General features: G+C 40.8%; 1 protein-coding gene across 3 annotated transcripts in view; it reads right to left on the bottom strand.

The window, feature by feature from the left end:
• Positions 1-21,575, bottom strand: part of trim9 (tripartite motif containing 9) — a 54,600-nt gene extending 33,025 nt beyond the window's left edge. For 2 of the 3 annotated variants that reach the window (XM_078406706.1, XM_078406705.1), the window contains exon 1: positions 19,918-21,321. In XM_078406706.1, the coding sequence (XP_078262832.1) occupies positions 19,918-20,688 (771 nt within the window). In that variant the 5' untranslated portion in view covers positions 20,689-21,321. Of the gene's footprint in view, positions 1-19,917 lie in introns of all 3 variants that reach the window. The other variant, XM_078406707.1, reaches the window with a different exon arrangement.
• Between the last annotated feature and the right edge of the window lie 275 nt (positions 21,576-21,850).

Below are 21,850 nucleotides of genomic sequence, written 5' to 3'. Positions count from 1 at the left end.
CTCAGTAGTGAGGACCGCACAGAGCTGATCAGGGAGAATGGCACCGCAATTGCTTGGAGTTGGTTGAATGGAAGATGTAGAAGAACTCAGCAACGGACCTGAATGAATATGCAACGTTACCGACTTCATAAGGAAATAAAATATAGAGCAATGACATACAGAAACAAGCCCTTTTCCCCGCAATGTCTGGACTGTACATGATGTCAAGAGCAACTCTTATCTGCATGCACATAATCCATATCCAATCATTCCCTGCATATTCATATGCTCAGTCAAAAGTCTCTTAAATGCCATTATCGTGCCTGCCTCCACAACCACCCCATGGCAGTGTTTTGAAAGCACTCACAATCCTCTATGTAAAAAACTTGCCCCGCACATCTCCTTTAAACATTTCACCTCTCATCTTAAATCTATGCCTTTTATTTGATTTTTCCATTCTAAGAAAAGGGTTCTGACTGTCTACGCTGTCTTCCCACAACCTCTGGCGTTTTAGAGAAAGCAACTCAAGTCTGAACTAATACCCCGTAAACCTGGCATAATTCTGTTAAACCTCTTTCCAAAGCGTCACATCCTTCCTATGATGGGGTGCCCAAAACTGCACGCAACATTCCAAATGTGGCCAAACTCCTTTAAAGCTGAATCATGACTTCCTGACTCTTATACTCAATGCCCCAACCAAGCATATGAATTTTTTACCACTCTACTTGTGTTGCCACTTTCAGGGAGTTTTGGACTTGGACTCCTGTATCCCTCGGTACATCAATGCTGTTAAAGTTCATTCTATTAATTGTACATTTTCCCCTTACATTTGACTTCCCATAGTGTAACACTTCACACTTGCTCAGAATAAACTCCATTTGCCATTTTTCGACCCATTTCTGTAGCTGATCCATATCCCACCGTATACTTTGACAGCTTTCTTCACAGTCCATGACCTCAACAAACTTGGTGTCATCTGTCATCTTAATCACATGCATCTTAATCTTCTGGATCAGCCTACCATAGGGGACTTTATCAAATGCCTTACTAAAATCCACATATTCAACATCCACCATCCAACCCTCATTGATCACCTTTGTCAACTCCTCAAAAAACAATAATGATGGTGCCTCTGGTCTATTCACAATCATTTGTCCAATGATGAACAAGGTTATGCTATCTAATGCCACTTGTTCATCAATAACCTCTTCACTAATAAGGCCTCGTGACCTATTTCTGTTCTACAAAGTTCTATTGTTTTGTGAATCCTGTTTTGGTTCTGCCAAGGGTGCCAAGAGTGTTTAATTGTCAACGGAACAATGAACTTCTTACTTGCAACAGAACAGGACTGCAAACACAATGCACACAGATAAACAAAAATTCAATAAACAAATAACCTATACCATACTAGTGCAAAACAAATTGAAATATTTGGTGCAACCAAAGATAATTCATAGTTGAAATTAGTGTTGTGTCATGTTCAAGAGCCTGATGATTGTTGGAAAGAAGCTATTCTTGAACCTGGTGGTCATGGTTTTCAGATTCCTCCGTTTCAGTTTAGTTTATTGTCACGTGTACCGAGCTACAGTAAAAAGTTTTTTGGTGTGTGCTAACCAGTCAGCAGAAAGACAATACATGATTATAATCGATCCATTTACAGTGTATAGAAACATAAGGGAATAACATTTAGTGCAAGGTAAAGTCAGCAATGTCCAAACAAGAATAGTCCAAGGGTCATCAAAGTGGTGGATAGTAGTTCAGCACTGCTCTCTGGTTGTGGTAAGATGATTCAGTTGCCTGATAACAGTTGGGAAGAAACTGTCCCTGAATCTGGTGGTGTGCATTTGCACACTTCTATACCTTTTGCCTGATGGGAGAGGGGAGACATTCCTTAGTCCCCTATACCTCTGCAGCTTGATCTCTCTCAAACATGACCATCAACTCTCTTTTCATCCATTTTGCCATTAACCTGTCTGAAAGTGTAATTTTACTGTGAGAGGAAACCGGAGTATGCAGAAGAAACCCGAGTAGTCATAAAATGATTCTGCAAACTCTGCACAGACAGAACCAGAGTTTAGGATCAAACCTCAGCCCCTGAAGCACTGCTTGCTACATCACCGTGTCACTATTTGAGCTGAAGGGATTTAAAGCATATATGCACTGCATGTATCCACTGTTTGTTTAGTAAGCTTTAATTTTCTGTGCAATGTGCCATATTCTGAATGGATATTGTAGATTGTGCAGTGTTTGAGGACCAAAGGTGGATCCAGAGTTAGTTGGGAGATGGTAATCTTGATTTTAATTTATTGCTAATTTAACACCAGCACTGCCATTTGACTTTCTTGACTCAGCCAATGTCACATGATAAGCTAAAGTCTTGCATACACAAACACTTCATCAACCTAATGTTTGAAAGGAATTCATTACTTGGAGCTTCATCATGATGATACCTTCAATCTAAAACTATTTTAAATTGTGATCATATTTTTTTCAATCGGATCATCTCTCATACTTTTAAAGTGCTCCATTGCTCATCTTAAAGCAATTAGCTCATTCCAGGAATCAACGTCATTTTGAATTCTTCATGTTGTCTTATTTTGTTAAAACAGAAGAACCCACCAAGTCTACCCTCACTCTCAGGTTATTCCCATCAGTCCCATTCTCCCTGTCAATTCCCTGCACCCTAGTCGTTATAACTTAGCCTGATTCTCCAGCCACCCACCTACCTCGGTGTAATTTACTCCAGCCAATTATCCTAGCAGCTATCTTCAGGATGTGGGAGGAAAGTAGAGCTCAGGGAAAACTCAATTACAGACTCCACACAAACAACCCCACTGGTCAGTGTCAAACCCCAGCAGCTGAAGCGGTGTGGCAGCAGCACTAATTGCTGCACCATTGAGTATCACAAATAAAACTAATGAACCTTCCTTAAATATTGCTAACTATTAACAGTAGAACCGTTGCCTCACACAGACAGATGGGTTCGATCCTGACCTTGGGTGTTCTCTGTGTGGAGTTTGCACATTCTCCTGTGACTGCATGAATTTTTTTTGGGTGCTCTGGTTTCCTCCCACATTCCAAATACTTGTGGGTTTAAAGATTCATTGGCCTCTGGGAATTCCCCCAGTGTGTAGGGAGCGGATGCAAAAGTGGCATGCGTAGAACTAATGTGAAAGGTGATCAATAGTCAGCATGGACATGGGTGGACCTATTTCCATATAATATCTTTTAATCAATAAATACCTCCAATGCAAGTACCTCCCTCCATAAAAAAACATTAAAAATACAGAAAAATACCATGGGTGCAGCCTCACGAATGACGTGTATTACTGCAGCAAGACTGCTCTATCATTTCATTCCATCTCCCTTTGCAACAAAACCAATATTATACAGTTTAATGACAAATTAAAATATTCGGAAGAAATCAGGTTAAAAATCAGATCCTATATCAAAAATACATTATATACACAAATACATTATATACACAAATACATCAGACTGAAGAAGGGTCTCGACCCAAAACGTCACCCATTCCTTCTCTCCTGAGATGTTGCCTGACCTGCTGAGTTACTCCAGCATTTTGTGAATAAATACTTTCGATTTGTACCAGCATCTGCAGTTATTTTCCTACACTGACAGTTTTGTTATGCATTTATCCAGTTACGATTCCGAAATCCAATAAGCATCGGACTTATCATTAGTCAGATGTCAAGTGTTTAATTGCCATGTGCAAATTCCTGCATGCTGCAATTTGACAGGCCCATTAAGCACAATTAATCTTTACACAATATGATTCCTTTCAACAATCATGATTCATTTAAAATCAGAAGATAGCCAAAACAGTATTTGAGAAGAGAATCCTGAGTGGTTGCCTCCTGGAAATCCTGTTACTTAATTGTAAGAAAAGTAACAGCGTTTTGGAGGTTCACAAAATTGCAGACTTAAGAAGGGTCCCGACCCAAAACAGCATAGTCTGTTCATTCCCTCCACAGATGCTGCCTAACCCGCTGTGTTCCTCCAGCACTTTGCGTTTTGCTAAAAGACCGTGTTAAAAGAAGAAGGGTCTCGACTCGAAACATCACCCATTCCTTCTCTCCTGAGATGCTGCCTGACCCGCTGAGTTACTCCAGCATTTTGTGTCTACCTTCGTGTTAAACTTTGAGTTCTCTCTCCTCCCTCTGGGGGGCACTATTGTGGCACTATTGCATATCAACGACTAACTGAAGGGGAGATTTTACATTTGAACACTTTGGCATGGGAGAGTTGTGTTCCTAACTGTTTTATTTTCCATGAAAATCCTAACATTACAGAAATGCAAAATTCCTGAAACAATCCTAGGACAGCTAGAGAAAGAAAAAAAAGTTTGTTCTTACGTTGAACTGCAATAATTTAAACTGCAATCGAATTTATAATTTATAATTCAGTGTTTTTCTACTATTACAACGGGTCTTGCTCAAGCTGATACCTCCTGTCTTTTCTAGTACACAAGTAACACATTTTGTTTTCTGATCCATATAAGTTCTACACATAAGTTCTATAGAAATGGTATACCTTTCCATAGGCAAAATACCAAAGAAAGCTGACTTTCAAGGTTATTTTGTCCAAAGAAAAAGCGATTCTCCTACAGAATGAAAAGGCCGTTACACAGATTGTAAAAGATGACCGTGCAGAAATGGTAGATCATAAAATGTCTTCACTTTTTTATCATTGTTATCGAATTTAAATTCTTAAATGCTCAACCTCCAAAAGCCAACATGACTATATATTTTCTCAATGTTCATATGACCATATATTTTCTCAATTTTCTACCACAATTCTATTAAAGTCTCCAATAAAATAAAATATGATGCCACTGGACTGACAGTAGGATTTACATCATAGATTCATTAGCAAAATTAAAAGTCCTGAAATTAAATTGGGCGGCACAGTGGTGCAGCGGTGGAGTTGTTGCCTACAGTGCCAGAGACCGGGGGTTCAATCCTGACTACGGATGCTGTTTGTAGGTAGTTTGTACATTCACCATGTGACGGTCGCCTCACACATTCCAAAGACATACAAGTTTGTAGTTAATAAGCTTCTGTAAAATTGCCCGTAATTGGGATAACATAGAACTAATGTATGGGTGATCGTTGGTCGGCACGGACTTAGTGAGCCAAAGGGCCTGTTTTCACATTCTATCTCTAAAACTAAAATGAATGGGAAATCAATTACAAGTTTAGCCCGGAGAGAGAAAGCTGAGTGGAGGGAGCAGTTGCTTTTCAGACTGGAAGAAAGTGCAGAGTGATATTCCCCAAGTGTTTTCTTCTAAAAACAATGTTTTCTTTCAGTTGTGCAATATTTACGACAACTCCCAACACGAACGTTCACGTTAAAAGGTGTCATGAAATTCAATGAAGGAAAAAAGAGGCATAGTCCAAAAGCTAATATCATTGCATTTTTTTGAAGCACTTGGACAGCTGTGATCTGCTAGACTATGTAATCAGTGCTGGAAGGTGGGATTAAGTAGGGAGCTCTTTTTAGATGGGTCAAATGACCTCCTTCTGTGGCTTAAATTTTTGACAATTTAATTCTACTTCAAGAAAACAGATAAAATGAGTAACTACATGGCACAGGAAATTTGACCAAGAGTATTGTTGGGAAGAAATAATGGACGCAAAACATAAATGATATAAACTTAAAAGAGGTGCAGATATGTAGGTATTAGAAGGTGCAAGAAAAGACGAGAAAGTTGTTTAAAAATATGGCAGCTTTGGCTTTGTAAAATACAGGAATAAGAGTACAAAGGAGATGACATAATGGTAAAAGTTGAAAATAATTATTAAAAAAACATTCAAAGGTTAGGCCTGGTTCAGTTCTGAGTCTCCGAAGAGATGTGATAATGTAGATGTGATTTACGAGAATGGTATCAGGAACAAACACTTCATTCATGCAGAAAGAACAAAATAAACTGGTGCTCTTCTTAGAGTGCAGATGGTTCAATAAGTCATTCCATGTAGGAATTTAAATTTATAAATGGTTTAATAGTGAAAGGGTCACAAGCAATTTCCATTCACAAAAGGATTGTTAATTGAAGGACACAATTTGTGGGTAAACTATTCTTGTTTGGTGGTCTGAAGGGAATTGAGGAAATCAATTTAAACTAACTTTTAAAAAGACAAATGGATTAATACTTGAAGGGTGAGAAATTGCAGGACAATGGGGAAGGAGCACTGGTACCCAACTAATTGAAATCAAAATATGTCAATAATTAGCCAGGTTCTTTGCTTTCCCACTACTCGTTTGCTGGTAATTAACCCACATTTGGTGATAGGTTGCCTAATTTAACGTACATTGAACAGAATTCATCTCTTCACTGTTAGATGGACATAAAATGTTGGAACAGAGCAGTGGGTCAGGCAGTATCTCTGGAGAAAATGGATATGTCATGTTTTGGGTTGGGATCCTTCTTCAGAATGCTGAAAACAGTCTGAAGAAAGGTCCTGGTCTGAAACATCACCTATCCATTTCTCCAGAGATAGACACAGAACGCTGGAGTAACTCAGTAGGACAGAAGGAATGGGTGACATTTCGGGTCAAGATCCTTCTCCAGATATGCTGCCTGACCCGCTGAGTCACTCCAGCATTTTGTAACTATTTTTGGTAAACCAACTGCAGTTATTTGTTATTATGTCTTCACTGTTACTGCCAGCACTCGAGGGTCTGAGCTCTAGGGAGAGGTTGAGTAGGCTGGGACTATTCCCTGGAGAGCAGGAAAATGAGGGGTGATCTTATAGAGGTGTATAAAATCATGAGAGGAATAGATTGGGGAGACAGTCTCTTGCCCAGAGAAGGGAAACTAAAAACCAGAAGGTATAGGTTTACGGTGATGAGGGAAAGATTTTACAGGAATCTGAGTAATAACGCTTTCATACAAAGGGTGGTGGATGGACGGAACAAGCTGCTGGAAGAGATCGTTGAGGTAGGTACTATCGCAACAAATAAGAGACAATTGAACAGGTACATTGTTCGAATGGGTTTAGAGGGATATTGCCCAAATGCAGGCAAGAGGGACTAGAGTAGATGGGACATGTTGGTCAGTGTGGGCAAGTTGATATTTGAACAGTTAATGCATTGAAAGGATGTCTGCACGAGTGTCTTTTTGAAAATCATTACAAAAGATTACTTTTGGTAATCATATGCCATTAAAAGTGTTTGTTTCATTCTTCCTTTCAACTAGCAGATAGACAGAAAATATTAAACTGTCTCCCATTGATAGATTGTATTATTTTTACCTTAGGAAGTATTTTAATCATATTTCAAAAGATTACGCAATTAATTCTAAAAACTGAATGTCAAAAAAGTAATTCACTTGAATAAATACGTGGAGTTGAATTTTATGTAGTAAAGTAGGCTGGACTAAGCGCTTCGAAAACATCATTCACATGGTTTCCTGATAAACACTAAATATTGCAATAAAAAATAGTACATTCCTCAGCTAATTATCATGTATGTATGTACATGTCGTGAAACTGGACAACAAAATTAAAGATGTTAACCACCTTTTGGTCAAATATAAATGAATCAATATTTTAGAACAATGCTTTTGAATAAATGCAGTCTAGATGGTAATATTACTGATAATAGTAATATTTTTGAGTTATTATGCAAATTTGGTGGTACAAGTTTTTACACAGTCAATTAGAAGTATTAGTGGCCTTCACACCATTTGATCCTTTTCCAAATTGAAGCTGCATTTAAACCAAAAATAAACCTTCCTCAAGGACAAAAGATGAATACACTCCGATCATTATTCAACAATAAAGGTTTTCTAAAAATCATATTTAGCACCACAAATGACCAAATAATGTTGGTCAGAAAATAACATAGAAAATAGGTGCAGGCCCTTCGGGCCAGCACCGCCATTCAATATGATCATGGCTGATCATCCAGACTCAGTACCCCGTTCCTGCTTTCTCCCCATATCCCTTGATTCTGTTAGCCCTAAGAGCTATATCTAACTCCCTCTTGAAAACATCCAGTCAGTTGGCCTCCACTGCCTTCTGTGGCAGAGAATTCCAGATTCACAACTCTCTGGGTGAAAATGTTTTTCCTCATCTCATTCCTAAATGGCCTACACCTTATTCTTAAACTGTGACCCCTGGTTCTGGACTCCACCAAAATTGGGAACATTTTTCCTGCATCTAGCCTGTCCAATCCCTTAAGAATTGTATGTTTCTATAAGATCCCCTCTCATCCTTCTAAATTCCAGTGAATATAAGCCCAGTTCCAAATAATACTTGACATTCGGTTATTTCAAAGAATGAAGTGCTGGACATACTTAGTAGGTTAGGCAGCATCTGTGGAGGGGTTAGATAGACAATGCTTCCGGTCAGGACCTCTCAATCAATCTGAAGAAGAATCCCAACCCGATCTGTCCATTCCCGCTTGACCCACTTAGTTTCTCCAGCGCTGTGTTTTGCTTAGGATCCCAGTAACTGGCAGTCTCTTATCTCTCCACTCTTTGTTTCTTTTTTTTCTGCTGTCCATGTACTTTGCATGCAATTTTAACCAACTCAGATTATGCCTCAGAGCTTCAATTAATGCATTGAACATTATATCAGTGCAAGTAATTGGATTGTGCAGAATTTTTTTAAATTATTCAATAATTGGCACAAATTATTGAACCAAATTATTCTTCAATATATTACATTACAAATGCATGATTATGCCTTTAAGATTACAAAGTAATTTCTGCAACTGTAACAGAAGATAAATTGCTCCTTAATCTCACTTTGAGCTAACATAGAATACGTTATCTAAATCACAGACTTCTCAATACTCATTACTCATCTTAGTCAATACTCATCTTACTTTGCATGAATACCATGAATTGAATGCATGTTTGTATTAAAGTACATTAATCAACTCTATAAATTCCAACAAACTACACGATTATCAAGCAGATAATTTTCTGGATACTTATCACATATCAGAATTTTAGTTCATGACTTGCAATAATTTTAACCAGTGAAAAATTATTCTGGATTTTCATTCTGCTTTGGAATCCTTTTTACTGTTCATTTCCGAAAGACAAATTTTGGGGGTAGATCCACAATGGAACAACAAATGCCACAAGGGTATTGTACTACACAGTACCACTGCTACTGCAGCATACATCAGGATATATAGGAAAGGTTAATGCATTGAAAGTGATGTCTGCTTGAGTTACTTTTGTCAGCCCTTACAAGCATGAGGTCCTCACTATTTCAAGTAACAGGTCACCCACAAAATTACAATTGAATTTCAAAGAAAATGAAGAGGGGAAGGGGATGGGAAGATTGTTTGTAAAAAATAAATCGGTTCAAAGGCTTGCCATAAATTACAACAAATCTTCAGCTTAACAGTCCAAACAGGCTTTTAAATTTAAAAAATCAGCAAAAATAAATACAATATTAATCTACTTCTTTAACATTGAAATATCGAGCAGTTGCAAAAAAAAGTTATCTTACTGGTTTAGAAACTTTGGTTCATTCTCATTCTCTGTGAAGTTTAGCTTGGGCCTGAGGCTGCAAGTCTCACAACCTCCATCTGAACACAGCCTTGAATCTGTAGCATGTATTTTGGGATCAAGTCGTTTCTTTGGCTTTCAAGGCTTTGTGAAAGAACAATCATGCCACTCATTGAGCCACCTCTGTGGCCAACGTTAGAAGTAGTTTTATGACAAAAACAATGAAAGGAAGCTGTACCTTCAGCTTTCTCCTACTTTACTATTTATTTATTTATACCAAAATTCATTTGGCAGTCACCCAAGGAGCATCGAAACATCAAAAACGATTCACAGCTGTAAAAAGAGTCGAGGAAAATCAAGATGCTGCTTCATCCAAAGCTTGAATAAATATACACCTTCAGGCGACTGCAATTACAATCAGCCATAGGAATTTCAACATGCCTTTGCATTAATTTACTGCCTGCAAAATATCAATATCCTACTAAGTGATCAAGGCTTGTTGACGACCTGACGTGTTACAAAGCTCATAGTATAATTCTGAACAATTCAGACCACAAGTCAGAATCAGAAATAAATTTATTGCGGATTTGGTATATTTATATAGCTCTTAAGAAAAAGAATCACAATATTTCTCAGCTAATTACCATAATTGTTTTTGAAATTTCGTTTTCATTGTAATGCAGCCAAACACGCATACATCAATTTCCTGCAAACGACAAGGTATACAACAAAATAATTGTGCAATACAGTTAACACATGAAACAATTGTTATCCCAATCAAAGCCCAGCAAATAAACTGCAGTCTATGTAAGTGGACACGTGCATTAAATAACCTAATTAATATGTTGAAGTCTATGCCAATGTAAAAATAGTGTTTCTATGCAGAGCAATGCATTTCCTCATCTTGGATTTCCTTAAATCTAAATAAGTGCACTTTTTTAAATGCATAAGAGCTTTTGGAAAGTAAACGACTCCTCAAATTCATTAAATTCAGTAAATTAATGTGAAATATTATTCCAAACTGAGGTTTTGGCAATTTTCTATTTTAATGCTCACATTCTCCAATCTAACCTTTAGTGATGGGATCGTCAGCTGTCAGAAGGATTCAATATAAATCAATTTGTTATTTGAATGATTCACAAATCCAAGACTTTTTGTGATTAACTCTAAAAAGATCATGTTCTTAAAGTAAACATTGCAGATAGTCAATGAAACAAGAACCATTTTAAGTGGTATAAATTATATTATAAGCAGTCATGTCTGTCTGATGGGGACCATTCAGCTTCATTTTTAGAAAACAAAGGAACATTTCTTCACGGTTTTAATTTGATTCCAGTGATTAATGAGGTTCCCAGGAGCTCCATTTAAAATAAGGATTAACCAATGAATAATATCTTTAGTCTAAAAGAGTGTCAAAATAATTAATTTCCTTCAGCAGTATTTTCCTTCAATTTACACTTTCATTTGGGCTTAATTATTTTAAAGATTATATATTACACTAATGATTTACTGACCATGAAAGATTAACACATTGCAACAAAATAGGCCTGCAAAGTGCTTCAAAATCATGAAAACCCCTTATTAACAATGTCACACTGGCAAGAAACGACGCTTGCATACAGTACAGGAGTCCAAGAGCAAAGAATCATTACATCTGTTTTAACCTTTTAAATTATCTATATATTACTAAAACGCTCATCTTGTTTGTGGGTTTGTGTGTTTGTGGATATATTTGTTCTGGAAAGACAGCTAAAACAGTACACGATAGCGCAACAATTTTAGGCCCACCCTACTCACCATTCCCCTGCGGTCTCAATAAATCAAGTTTTGTTACTTTTTAAAAACAATCCACTTAATAAACTTTAATAAATGCGCTTCCCCCCCCCCTCCCCGGGAAGACTGGCGCCCGTCCCAGCGTGCCTCGCGCCTGACCTTCTTCCTGTGGTGCAGCTGGGCGGCAGATGGTCCAACAAAATGGCCGTCGGCGCCGTTTACCGCCGAGCTGCAGGAGAGGTTTCGGGTCCACGGCTCGTTCTGGCAGCAGAGGTGAGTGGCTTCCTCTCCCCTTCCCTGTCCCCCCTCGCCTGCCCACGGCCCCGGGGGACACTCCCTGCCCGGCAACGGGTCCACGGATCATCAGTTGGGGGAGGGTTGCCAGGCCCGCAGGAGAGGCCGCGCCCACAGGAGAGATTTGGTCCCATGGGTCTATAGCTCTTAATGGCCAGGAAGTAACACAGTGCATTCTATCTGATGAGTGCCATGTGCGGGAAGGTCTTGTGATTTATGCTCATAGTTTCCCTACATAGCACAGTCATGCTGTTTACATGATGGACGAGGGGGTACTGAAGAGGGTAACCAACCTGAGGCTATGTTATGGGACAAAATAGGAGCTGCGTCAAACAAGGTTGCATGCAGCTTCACACTCTCAGTTCAGATCCTATCTTGTCAATTATGTCAATCGTAAAAGCCCCGAGGCCAAACTAAATGTCTTTCCAAATATTGATCGATGTCCTCAATTCAGTCTTTTGCCAAACAACTCCATTACTGCAGATCAATAAAATATTCCAGTCACCATGCTAGTCCATTTGACCTAGCATTAAACATTTATGCACTTGAGAATTTATCCCCTTAAAGTTTAAATGGTAATTCTGTCACTGGCCCTGGAAGCAGCAAGCACTGTGTGGATCAGAAAACGCTTTTGTGCAGCAGGGGAGCTGTTGGTGGTTCTGAATAAATAAATGCTGATATTTAGACAAACAATTCAGATGAAACAAAATGGATCAGATCTTTTTTGACAGTACATGCTCATTGCAATAATAAACTCTGGGTTTCATTGATGGCTTGCAATAAAACTTTCAAATGCAATCTTAAGTGAACTAGATAATTTCTTAAAATATGTTAACGATTAAGGGGAGTGAAATTAGAGTGGTTAGCCGCATGGAAAGAAAGTCCAACTATATTTTACTGATCTTTTGAAAATGCAATAGAGCTGCTGATGATTCTACACCTGATGGTAAACATTGCAGGTACTCAAAAATGTTGAAGTGAAAACATTAAAACAGTTGACCGGTAATAGGGGAAGCACTGCAAGATAGTCTGTGCTGATGTTATGTGTGGTGGGGGAAGAGGATGTCTGATAGGAATGCAAGTAATGTGGATTGAGGAACAGATCCAAGTCAGATTTTGTTTGCTTTTTGAGTTCTCCATCAAATATTTCTGGACCCTACTTTCCTTCCTGTGCTAATATTAAAACCCCCATCAGGTAATTTTCCTTTAACACACACCCTCACATGACCCCCCCCCCCCCATCCATCTCCCAATAATGATTCTACTCCTGTGAACTGTGTAACACCCTATCTTAACAACCAAATATCCCATTTCTGCATTGTAAAGATCTTTTTTCATCAATTTAACGATTCTTTAAAATGTGCAGAACTCAAATATCAAGTTCTAGTTCTAAATACAAGGAATAAGGATTTCACTATTTTCAAGTAAAACTGGGGTCAAGAAATCTGATAACTTGACCAAATTACATATAGTTCATCATTCTTGAATTGCTTGCTACCACAGATTTCTGAATTTTGATTGTGTTATCTTTTTATTTACCCAGTCCACGCAAGTGTAGACACATTGCAACAAGATGGTTCCACAGCACATTTACAGCAGAGGTCATAGAGATGTACATAGGACCTTCCACCCACCTTGTCCAAGCTGACCAAGTTGGTATGCAGGGCTAGTCCCATTTGTCAATAATTAGTCCATAGCCGTTGAAATAATAGAACCGGATGCAATTATGACTGACTAAAGACAAATGGATAGATACCTTGATAGGAAGAAAAGTTTAGAGGATATGGATGAAAAGTGGGTAAATAGAACTAACGTACATGCACAACTTGATTGGCATGGACCAGTTGGGTGGAAGGGCTTGTTTCCATGCTATATGACTATAATTCCAATCCTCTCAAACAAAAATAGCCACTGTTTCTCTCAACATTAACTAAATAACTGAAAACAATAGCACAATCAAATGTTATTTATCCTGTGTGTAGGAAAGAACTGCAGATGCCGGTTTAAATCAAAGGTAGACACAAAATGCTGGAGTAACTCAGCGGGAAAGGCAAAATCTCTGGAGAGAAGGAATGGGTGACGTTTTGGATGGAGACCCTTCTTCAGACTGATCACGGTGAGTCTGAATATTTATCCTATATTTACAAACTGGGTCCACATGACGTGGCAGACAATAATAATGAATTCCCAAAATAGGAGGAAACATGAAACCAATTACATTGCTGCAGAATTCTGGCACATTTCAGGATTCCCCAAGTACATGACAGCAATTTATGCATTATATAATGAGACTCTCACCATGATTCAGTAAAACCCTTTTTCCATCAATGACCTTTGTGAACTATTTTCATTTTCCAGTGTATGAGCAATTTTGAAAGTAAAGCAAGCATGACACTCTATGATTTATTCCTTTTTGCATTCAAATGTGAACGACATCAATAACTTTCAGAGGTATTTATTCACAAAATGCTGGAGTAACTCAGCAGGTCAGGCAGCATCTCAGGAGAGAAGGAATGGGTGACGTTTCGGGTCGAGACCCTTCTTCAGACTCAATAACTTTCAGTAACATTTATAAACCATTGAAGGAAAAGCATTATGTTATCTAGCTTGTCTCCCGGTACAAGAGCCTCGGCTAAGTGCTCCTCTTACAATTGGAATTGGATTATTTTTGTCACGTGTACTGAGATACAGTGAATAGCTTTTGTTTGTGTGCTATCCAATTAAATCAGTTCCACAGCTGGTAGACCTGCTGTCTCACAGCACCAGAAACTCAGGTTCAATCCTGACCTCAGGTGCTGACCATGTGAAGTTTGCACATTCTCCGTGTGATGGTATTGATTTCCTCCGGGTACTCTGGTTGCCTTCCACATCTCAAAGGCGTGCAGGGTTGCAGGCGAATTGGCCTCTGTACAGTGCCCCTAGTGTTTAGGGAGTAAATGCAAAAATTGGATACGGTAGAACTCATGTGGGAACAATCCATGATCAACATGGACTCGGTAGCTGAGGAGCATGTTTCCATGCTGTATCTCTCTCTAAGAAGGCTATGGATGAGTACAATTAACCGTACACAAGCTTAAACATTAAATTACAAAGCAAACCCTGAAGAGATCAAAGGAAAAGGAACCTATCTCCTTTAAGTAAACAGCTGAAGATTAACTGTTAAAAGCTAAAAGAAACCTGCAAGGTCCTGATTTGGGATGCTCCATGTCAAAGGAAGAGAAAGAAAACACAAAATGCCCTCCCAGTGCATTGTTGCACACATCACTCTGTCTTCTCGCTACTCAATGACAAACTAAATGCAGAGGTGAAATTCTCCAGGACACCTATGATCCTAGGAGCTGATTGGGTGGTGAAGGCATCCTGTTAGTTATTGAAGATAAATGGGGAAAGAGCAAGGAGAAACATTGTAATTATTTTCCCTGTCCCTTAAGCAGAAGAGTTATTGTGAGAGATACAAGCAGATTATCACACAAATTGTCACCATGTGGCAATTTAAATTTAAACAACCGCTTTCCAAATTACAAGCACAATCTAGCAAAATGCGTATGGATGAATTTATGATGAGAAATACAAACACTAAAATGAGACAAAGATACAGGATAAAAACAGGCTCTTTCCCTCACCAAGTCTATGCTGACCATCAACTACCCATTTACTCTAATCCGACTTTATTCTCTCCATATTATTGTCAATTCCTCCCAGATTTTACCACTCATCTACACTCGGGGACAATTTACAGTGGGCAATTAATCTACCAACCCACATATCTTTGTGATGTGAGAGGAAACCAGAGACCCCGAGGAAACCCGTGCGGTCACAGGGTGAACATGCAAATTCCACACATACAGCACCTGAGGTCATGATTGAACCCATGTCTCTGGTGCTGTGAGGCAGCCGCTCTGCAAGAAGTAATGAGTTTTGAGAACGAAATTCCCACATGCTTAATTAAAAATGTTGAGCTCAAATGACTGATGCCATTTGTTGAAAAAGGAAGAGACTTGGAATAGTGAGGGAGTGTGAGAATAACATTTGGATCAGATTTACAGTGACATATTTCCTAAAATGCTTTCTAAAATCAGTATACTTCACTAAATATGTAGTTTTTCCCCTGATGATTGATAGGTTAAAAAATAAAAGGAATTAACTGCCAATTCCTAAATTCCAAATGAAATACTAAACATGCTAAAATGCATTATCAGCATAACATTACCAAACGTCAGCCATTGGATAACATTTTATGTTTCTAATCTTCCAGTAGGTATACATGTGTTGGGTGTCCACCTGTTTTTCGTTATCTGTATCAAGAAGGGCAATTTGTTTCCTCTGACCACATCAGTAATGAGTGAGTTGAAATGTATGAAAAGGGTATGAAAAGGTGCAAAAGTTGAAGGTCAATGAAAGAATAGCATTTGAGCAAAAAATAATGCTGGAGGAACAGTGGGTGTGGAGGGAACTGTGGAGGGAATGGACAGTTGACCATTTCAGGTTGGGACCCTTCTTCAGGCAGATGTAACAGGGAGGGAAAAAGCTGGAAAAGAGAGGTAAAGGTGTGATAAAGCCTGGCAAGTGATAGATGGATATAGGTAATAAAGGATGTTGTGTTCAGGCAGATGGGTGGAATAAACAAAAAAGACTAGAGGTGAAAAGGGATGATGTCAGATAGGAAAGAAGAGGAAGAGCAAAATGTTTAAACCGGGGGTGGAATATGAATGGAAGAGGACAGGCAGAGGCAAATGAAGGGGGATAAAAGGAAAGAAAATGAAAAGGGTAGATAAAAGGGATAGCAATTTGGGCTCTTAGTTAAGTATAAGCATCTAGTCAGTTGTGAGCAGGTTACCCAGAAGACTAATCTGCAACCATATGCCTTTGCATCACTCAGTGTTTTGTCTATGATAAATATTCCTGCAAGTTCAATCTGTAAGACAAAGCTGCATTTTAAAAACCGTAACTCCACACAACAGCTTTCCAGCATATTAATCGGCATTCCCACGGTCCATGTGCAACATCTCAAAGCTGTACTTATACAGTCTAAAAGCTGTTTAGATGAGGTGGCCAGGCAGTTTACAGTCATGGGCAAGTCCCCAGACATCATGTCAAGCAGATGTCCTGTTGTACATCTGTTGCAAAGACACTGCAGGAATGTGGTCTTTAATGCTAAACTAATTTCTATTTGTTGTATGCAATCAAGGAAACAGATTAAAAGCCGGTGCATTATGCCCAAGTTTCTCTGTCACTGCATAAGCAAATAGCAATGCTGGCCTGCATTAGAGACAATTAAAATGTTTTGAATGTTTCAGCTAAAAAAAAATCAATGTTGGCATCGGTATTTGCAATAATACTAAATGTGTTTAAAACAATTATCAGCATCATCTCAACAAATATCAGCCATTTGATCACATTTTAGATGGCATATTTTCAATTATATATTTTACATGTCCACTATTACCAGTTTGCTAAACACAGTGAATGACACATTACAGATCAAGTTCTGAACTTCCAGTAAAATGCTCACAGCTGAATTAAGTGTTAGACAGAAGGATGCTGTCTTAAAAATCTATTCATGGGTATGGCTGCCAGTAACTGCCTATAGATTTATTTTACACCATGCAAAAATGCAGCTGGTCTTGTTATAATTAGCATCATTAATGAAATAGCTGTCAAGCTTTAACAATGCAGTGATGCATTGAAATTGAATAGACACCAAGAGTGAAGTAAAAATACCCAGTGTGTAAACCAAAATAAATACTTGTCTGAAATTGGAAATATTTAGCAAACCCTGCTTATGTTTCATGGTCCACGTTATAGATATGAAATGAGGAGACTAATGGAATGAAAGTAACCCCCATAAAGTACCGATAAGGAAGACAATGGGTGTCTCTTCTCATTAGCTTACAGCTGATGGCTGTGAACAATACGGGTCAGAGGCTGCAGTGGGGGTTGGGAAAGCAGAGCCACATTTGATTTGCTGTGCTCCAAACATATGTTGATAACAGCAAGGAGAAAAGAGAGGCCATCTGCTACATTGAATGAAGGAGTTGCTAAGAAATTTCAGTTAAAAAAAAAATGTCTTATGGCAAATCAATGGAATATTTTTTCTGAAAGAGAACATAAAACGTAAACCTCTAAAACCTGCCATTGTCAATCAAGGTCACGGAATACCAGTAATAGAGTTTATGGAGCACCTCAACCACAGCAATAAATGTGAAGTTGTTTGTGATTTGCCAATGAGAGTAAAAATAGTTAATAGATTTCCTGCAAAGTCACAAATGTTAGATGGTCAGTTGTCCAAATAAGCATGGTGTGTGTCTCTGTAAAGTGGTAACTTCTAAAATTCTGAACACAAAAACTCCAATAAATCTCTTCCTATTAGATTGATTTAAATTAACTTAAACATGCAGTAAAAAATGTACTTAAATGTGGGTTTTACAGCTCTGAATTGGATGGAAATTGCTCCTATATTCTTTGAAGTCGTACTGTGAGATTTTGAATATCCATTAGAGCAAAGGGGGACATTGTGTTAATATTTCCACTTAGTGCTGCACCAGGATTTTGTACTTGTATCTCCAACAAAGGACAGTACCAAATTCTGCTTTCTTCAGTGGAAGTGTTACCAATGGAACCATGGGTGACATCTTTTTCAACAGTAAGAGGGACCCAGGTGGAGTAAATGGGCGAGACCTATTTCCTTTCATAACATATGCTTTGTCACCCCACAGTGATCAGGTCAACATCTTGGGTTATTGATCTGAAGTTATTGAAAGACTGTTTGGATGGGAGATTAAACATATTTTTCTATCTAGAGGTTGACAGAGTCTGGAATGCAGTGCATAAAAGGGGTGCAGACGCGGAGATGCTCACAAATTTTTAAGGGTACATGAATGTGTTTTGGAAGAGCCGTGCCTGCAGATTACGGACCTAGTACTGGAAACCACCATGAGACTGGATAACTCTTTTCCACTGGTTCAATAACCTCCATCTGTGTTATTTATTTTCTGCGACTATGATTTTATCACAAGGTTCCAACAATTTTATCCCTGCAATCACATCTCTTTATTTTTCTCATGTTCCGTGCAATCCAGATACGCGGAAGATCCTGCAGCATAAAACAGCTGGCGTTCTTACATAAAATCTTAAGCATTCTATTGAAAAGCTGACAACAAAGGTGTCCCCAGAAGACGCCAAACGGCAGAATTTGTAACTGGATGCATCAAAAAGAATTCATGCCAACAAGCCAATTGAAATTCATACAAAGTAAAGTAGCTCCTACAGTGACAAGTTGACTAGCAACTGCATACTGTCATCCTTTGCATGTGGATTTGAAAAAGAGATATTTAGAAACAGCAAAATCTTTCTAATTAACCTGCTGCTGCTTGACTCCAAACAGTAAAACAGTCACGTAACAGTAAATGCGGTATTCCCATTCTGCATTGGAAAAAGACAGCAGACGGAGACAAATTATCTAACGCTCACACTGCACAATCCTACGAATAGGAAGGATTTGGAGGGCTATGTGCCAAATGGGACTACTACGCTAGTGGCTCAGTATGCCAACTTGGTCAACATGACTCTATTAACAGCCAGCCAGTTATATAAATTAAATAACTTTTTGTCAGTTTAATTGCTGGTTATAGGGCACAGGAACAGTTCTTCAGCTCAGGTTTCCCATGCCAGCCAATATCCCCTATCTAAGCTAGCCCTGTCTGCCCATGTCCCTCTAAACCTTTCCTATCTATGTACCGGTCGTAACAAAATCATTATACTCCAGGGGAAGCATTGAGATGGATTAAATAATTTATCCTACAAACATTCTTGATAACAATTTTAAAATATATTTTTTAAAACGTTTCTTCGTTTCAGCTTTCAGCTCTAAAATATTAAACAGCTTCTGTGCTGTACAACCCTGTGTCTCTAGATGCAAGAAAGTGGAACCACACGCTGTGTCTACATGTTGAACTGTTTCCAGATTAGGATATACTGGAGGGGAGGGGAGAACGGAGATGTATTAGTCCATTCTGAACAACTACCGTGGCATGCAAGATGCCTTGCTAATGCTTACCCTGTAAAGTTAGAATACTGGAGGGCGGGGGGAGGGTGGTGTCAATAATGGACAATTACTAAAGCAGGCCAGAGGGTCGACTTGTAGTTAAAATGCTTACTTGGGAATGGCGATTGGAGATGTCTTGGTCAATACTGAACACACCAGTGTGGCAGGTCAGATGTTTAGCTTGTGGTTAGGATACTGGAGGGGAGACGGAATGGAGGTCAACACTGGACAACCGCTGTGGCAGACCAAAAACCTCTGATGCTCACATTTTGAGGTTAGGATATTGGAGGGGGAGGAATGGTCAACGATGCACAACCACTGCGACAGCCCAGACGCTCACCTTGTGCAGCTTCCACATGGCCCCGAGCGCCTTCACCTCGTGGCTGTCATGCTTTCCCTCCTCCAGGCACTGGTAGCAGACAGGCGCCTTGCAGTGGACGCAGTACATGCTGTGGTTCTCCAGCTCGTGGTCGGTGCAGGTGGAGATCTTGCGGGGGCTGAGGCGCCTGCAGATGCGGCCCTGGGCGGGCGGCAGCAGGCGGTGCTTGAGCAGGGGCCCGCGGGGAGGGTGGCAGCGCAGGCGGCACGCCTCGCAGTAGAAGACATCGCACTGCTCGCACATGACAGTGGCCTCCCGGGGCGCCTTCTCGCACAGTTGGCAGCGGAGGGCCACGGCCCGGCCCTGCTGGTAGCGGTCGATGATGCCCTCCAGCACACGGTTGCGGGGGAAGCCGCGGAGCCCCCGCTCGTCCAGGATCAGGCTGCGGTGGCACTGCGGGCATGTGATGCACGAGTTGCGGGCGGCCAGCGGCGGCGGGAAAACCCGCACCCCGTTCGGGGACCTCTGGCACGGCGTGGCGGGCGCGCTGGTGAAGCCGGCGTACGAGCCGTAGCCGCTGTCCGCCTCGCTGTACAGGCTCATCTTGTCCAGGTCCAGGTAGTCGTAGTCGGCAGCCGAGGCTCGGCTCTGCGGGGACTCGGCCTCGGGCGTCTGCACTAGGATGTTGCGGGCGCAGGCCAGGCACAGGTTGTGCGAGCAGGGCAGGATGATGGGCTCCCGGAACAGAGCCCCGCACACCGGGCATTTCAGCTCTTCCTCCATCTCCTCCATTGGGGGTAGCTGCAAGCCCGGCGGCGGGGCGCGCCGCTCCCTCGGCTCACCAATGTTGCAAGATTCTGCGCCGCAAGCCAGCAACGCACGGCGCTCCCTCGCCTCACTAATGTTGTAACCTTCAGCGATGGACGCCAGCGATGGACGGCGCTCCCTTGGCTCACCAATGCTGCAATCTTCAGCAATGCACGCGAGCGAAGCACACCGCTGTCTGAAGTCAGCAACGTTGCAACCTTCAGCGCTGCCCCCCAGCGACGCGCAGCGGTCCCTCAACTCAGCAATGCTGCAGCCTTCGGCGATGCACGCCAACGATGCACACCGCTGTCTGAAGTCAGCAATGCTCCAAGTTTCTGCGCTGCAAGCCAGCGATGCACGCCGATCCTTCGGTTCACCAATGTTGCAAGCGTCTGTGATGCACACCAGCGATGCACGGCGCTGCAGGGCGCCGCGCTCCTTCAACTCAGCAATATTGCAATCTTCGCCAATGCACGCCAGCGATGCACGTCTCTCCCTCAATTCAGCAATGGTGCAAGCTTCCGCGCTGCACGCCAGCGATGCACGGCGCTGCCTGAACTCAGCAATATTGCAAGCTTCTGCGCTGTACCCCAGCGATGAGAGCGGTGCCCTGAACTCAGCAATGTTGCAAGCTTATGTGATGCTAACCTCTCTCTGAACTTCTGAACTCAGGAAAATCGCAAGCTTCGGCAGTGCAAATCTCTCCCTGAACTAGGCAACACTGCGAGCTCTAGGCTGCATACCAGCAGTGCAAATGGCTCCCTGAACACAGCAGTGTTGCAAGTTCCAGCGCGAGCGCTGTATCTTTGAGCGCTACACAGGAGCGATCGCAAGCCGCTGTAGATCGCTTGGCGTTAAAGCCTTCACCCACCCACCGCCCATCGCCGTTCCCATTGGCCATCGTACCCGGACCAAATCGCAGCCCGCCCTTTGATTGCTGCGTCGGGCTGTCCATCGCCCAAGGACAATAATCAGCTGCAAAAGAGGACTGTGAGAATAATATGTTACATAAAGAGCCTGCGGTCCAGGAAACAAGGGAGAAGGTGCAAGAGTTTTCCCACACCTGTTCGAATCTACGTATTGTTGGACCCCCCCTTTTCAGGTCCTTTAGCTGCATAAATAATCGATGTGGCCCACAATTTAATAA

This window comes from Rhinoraja longicauda, chromosome 10, assembly GCF_053455715.1.
Source record: "Rhinoraja longicauda isolate Sanriku21f chromosome 10, sRhiLon1.1, whole genome shotgun sequence".
Taxonomy (NCBI): Eukaryota; Metazoa; Chordata; class Chondrichthyes; order Rajiformes; family Arhynchobatidae; genus Rhinoraja; species Rhinoraja longicauda.
The sequence above is the reverse complement of the archived record's forward strand: the minus strand, read 5'-3'. Positions and strand labels throughout refer to the sequence as shown.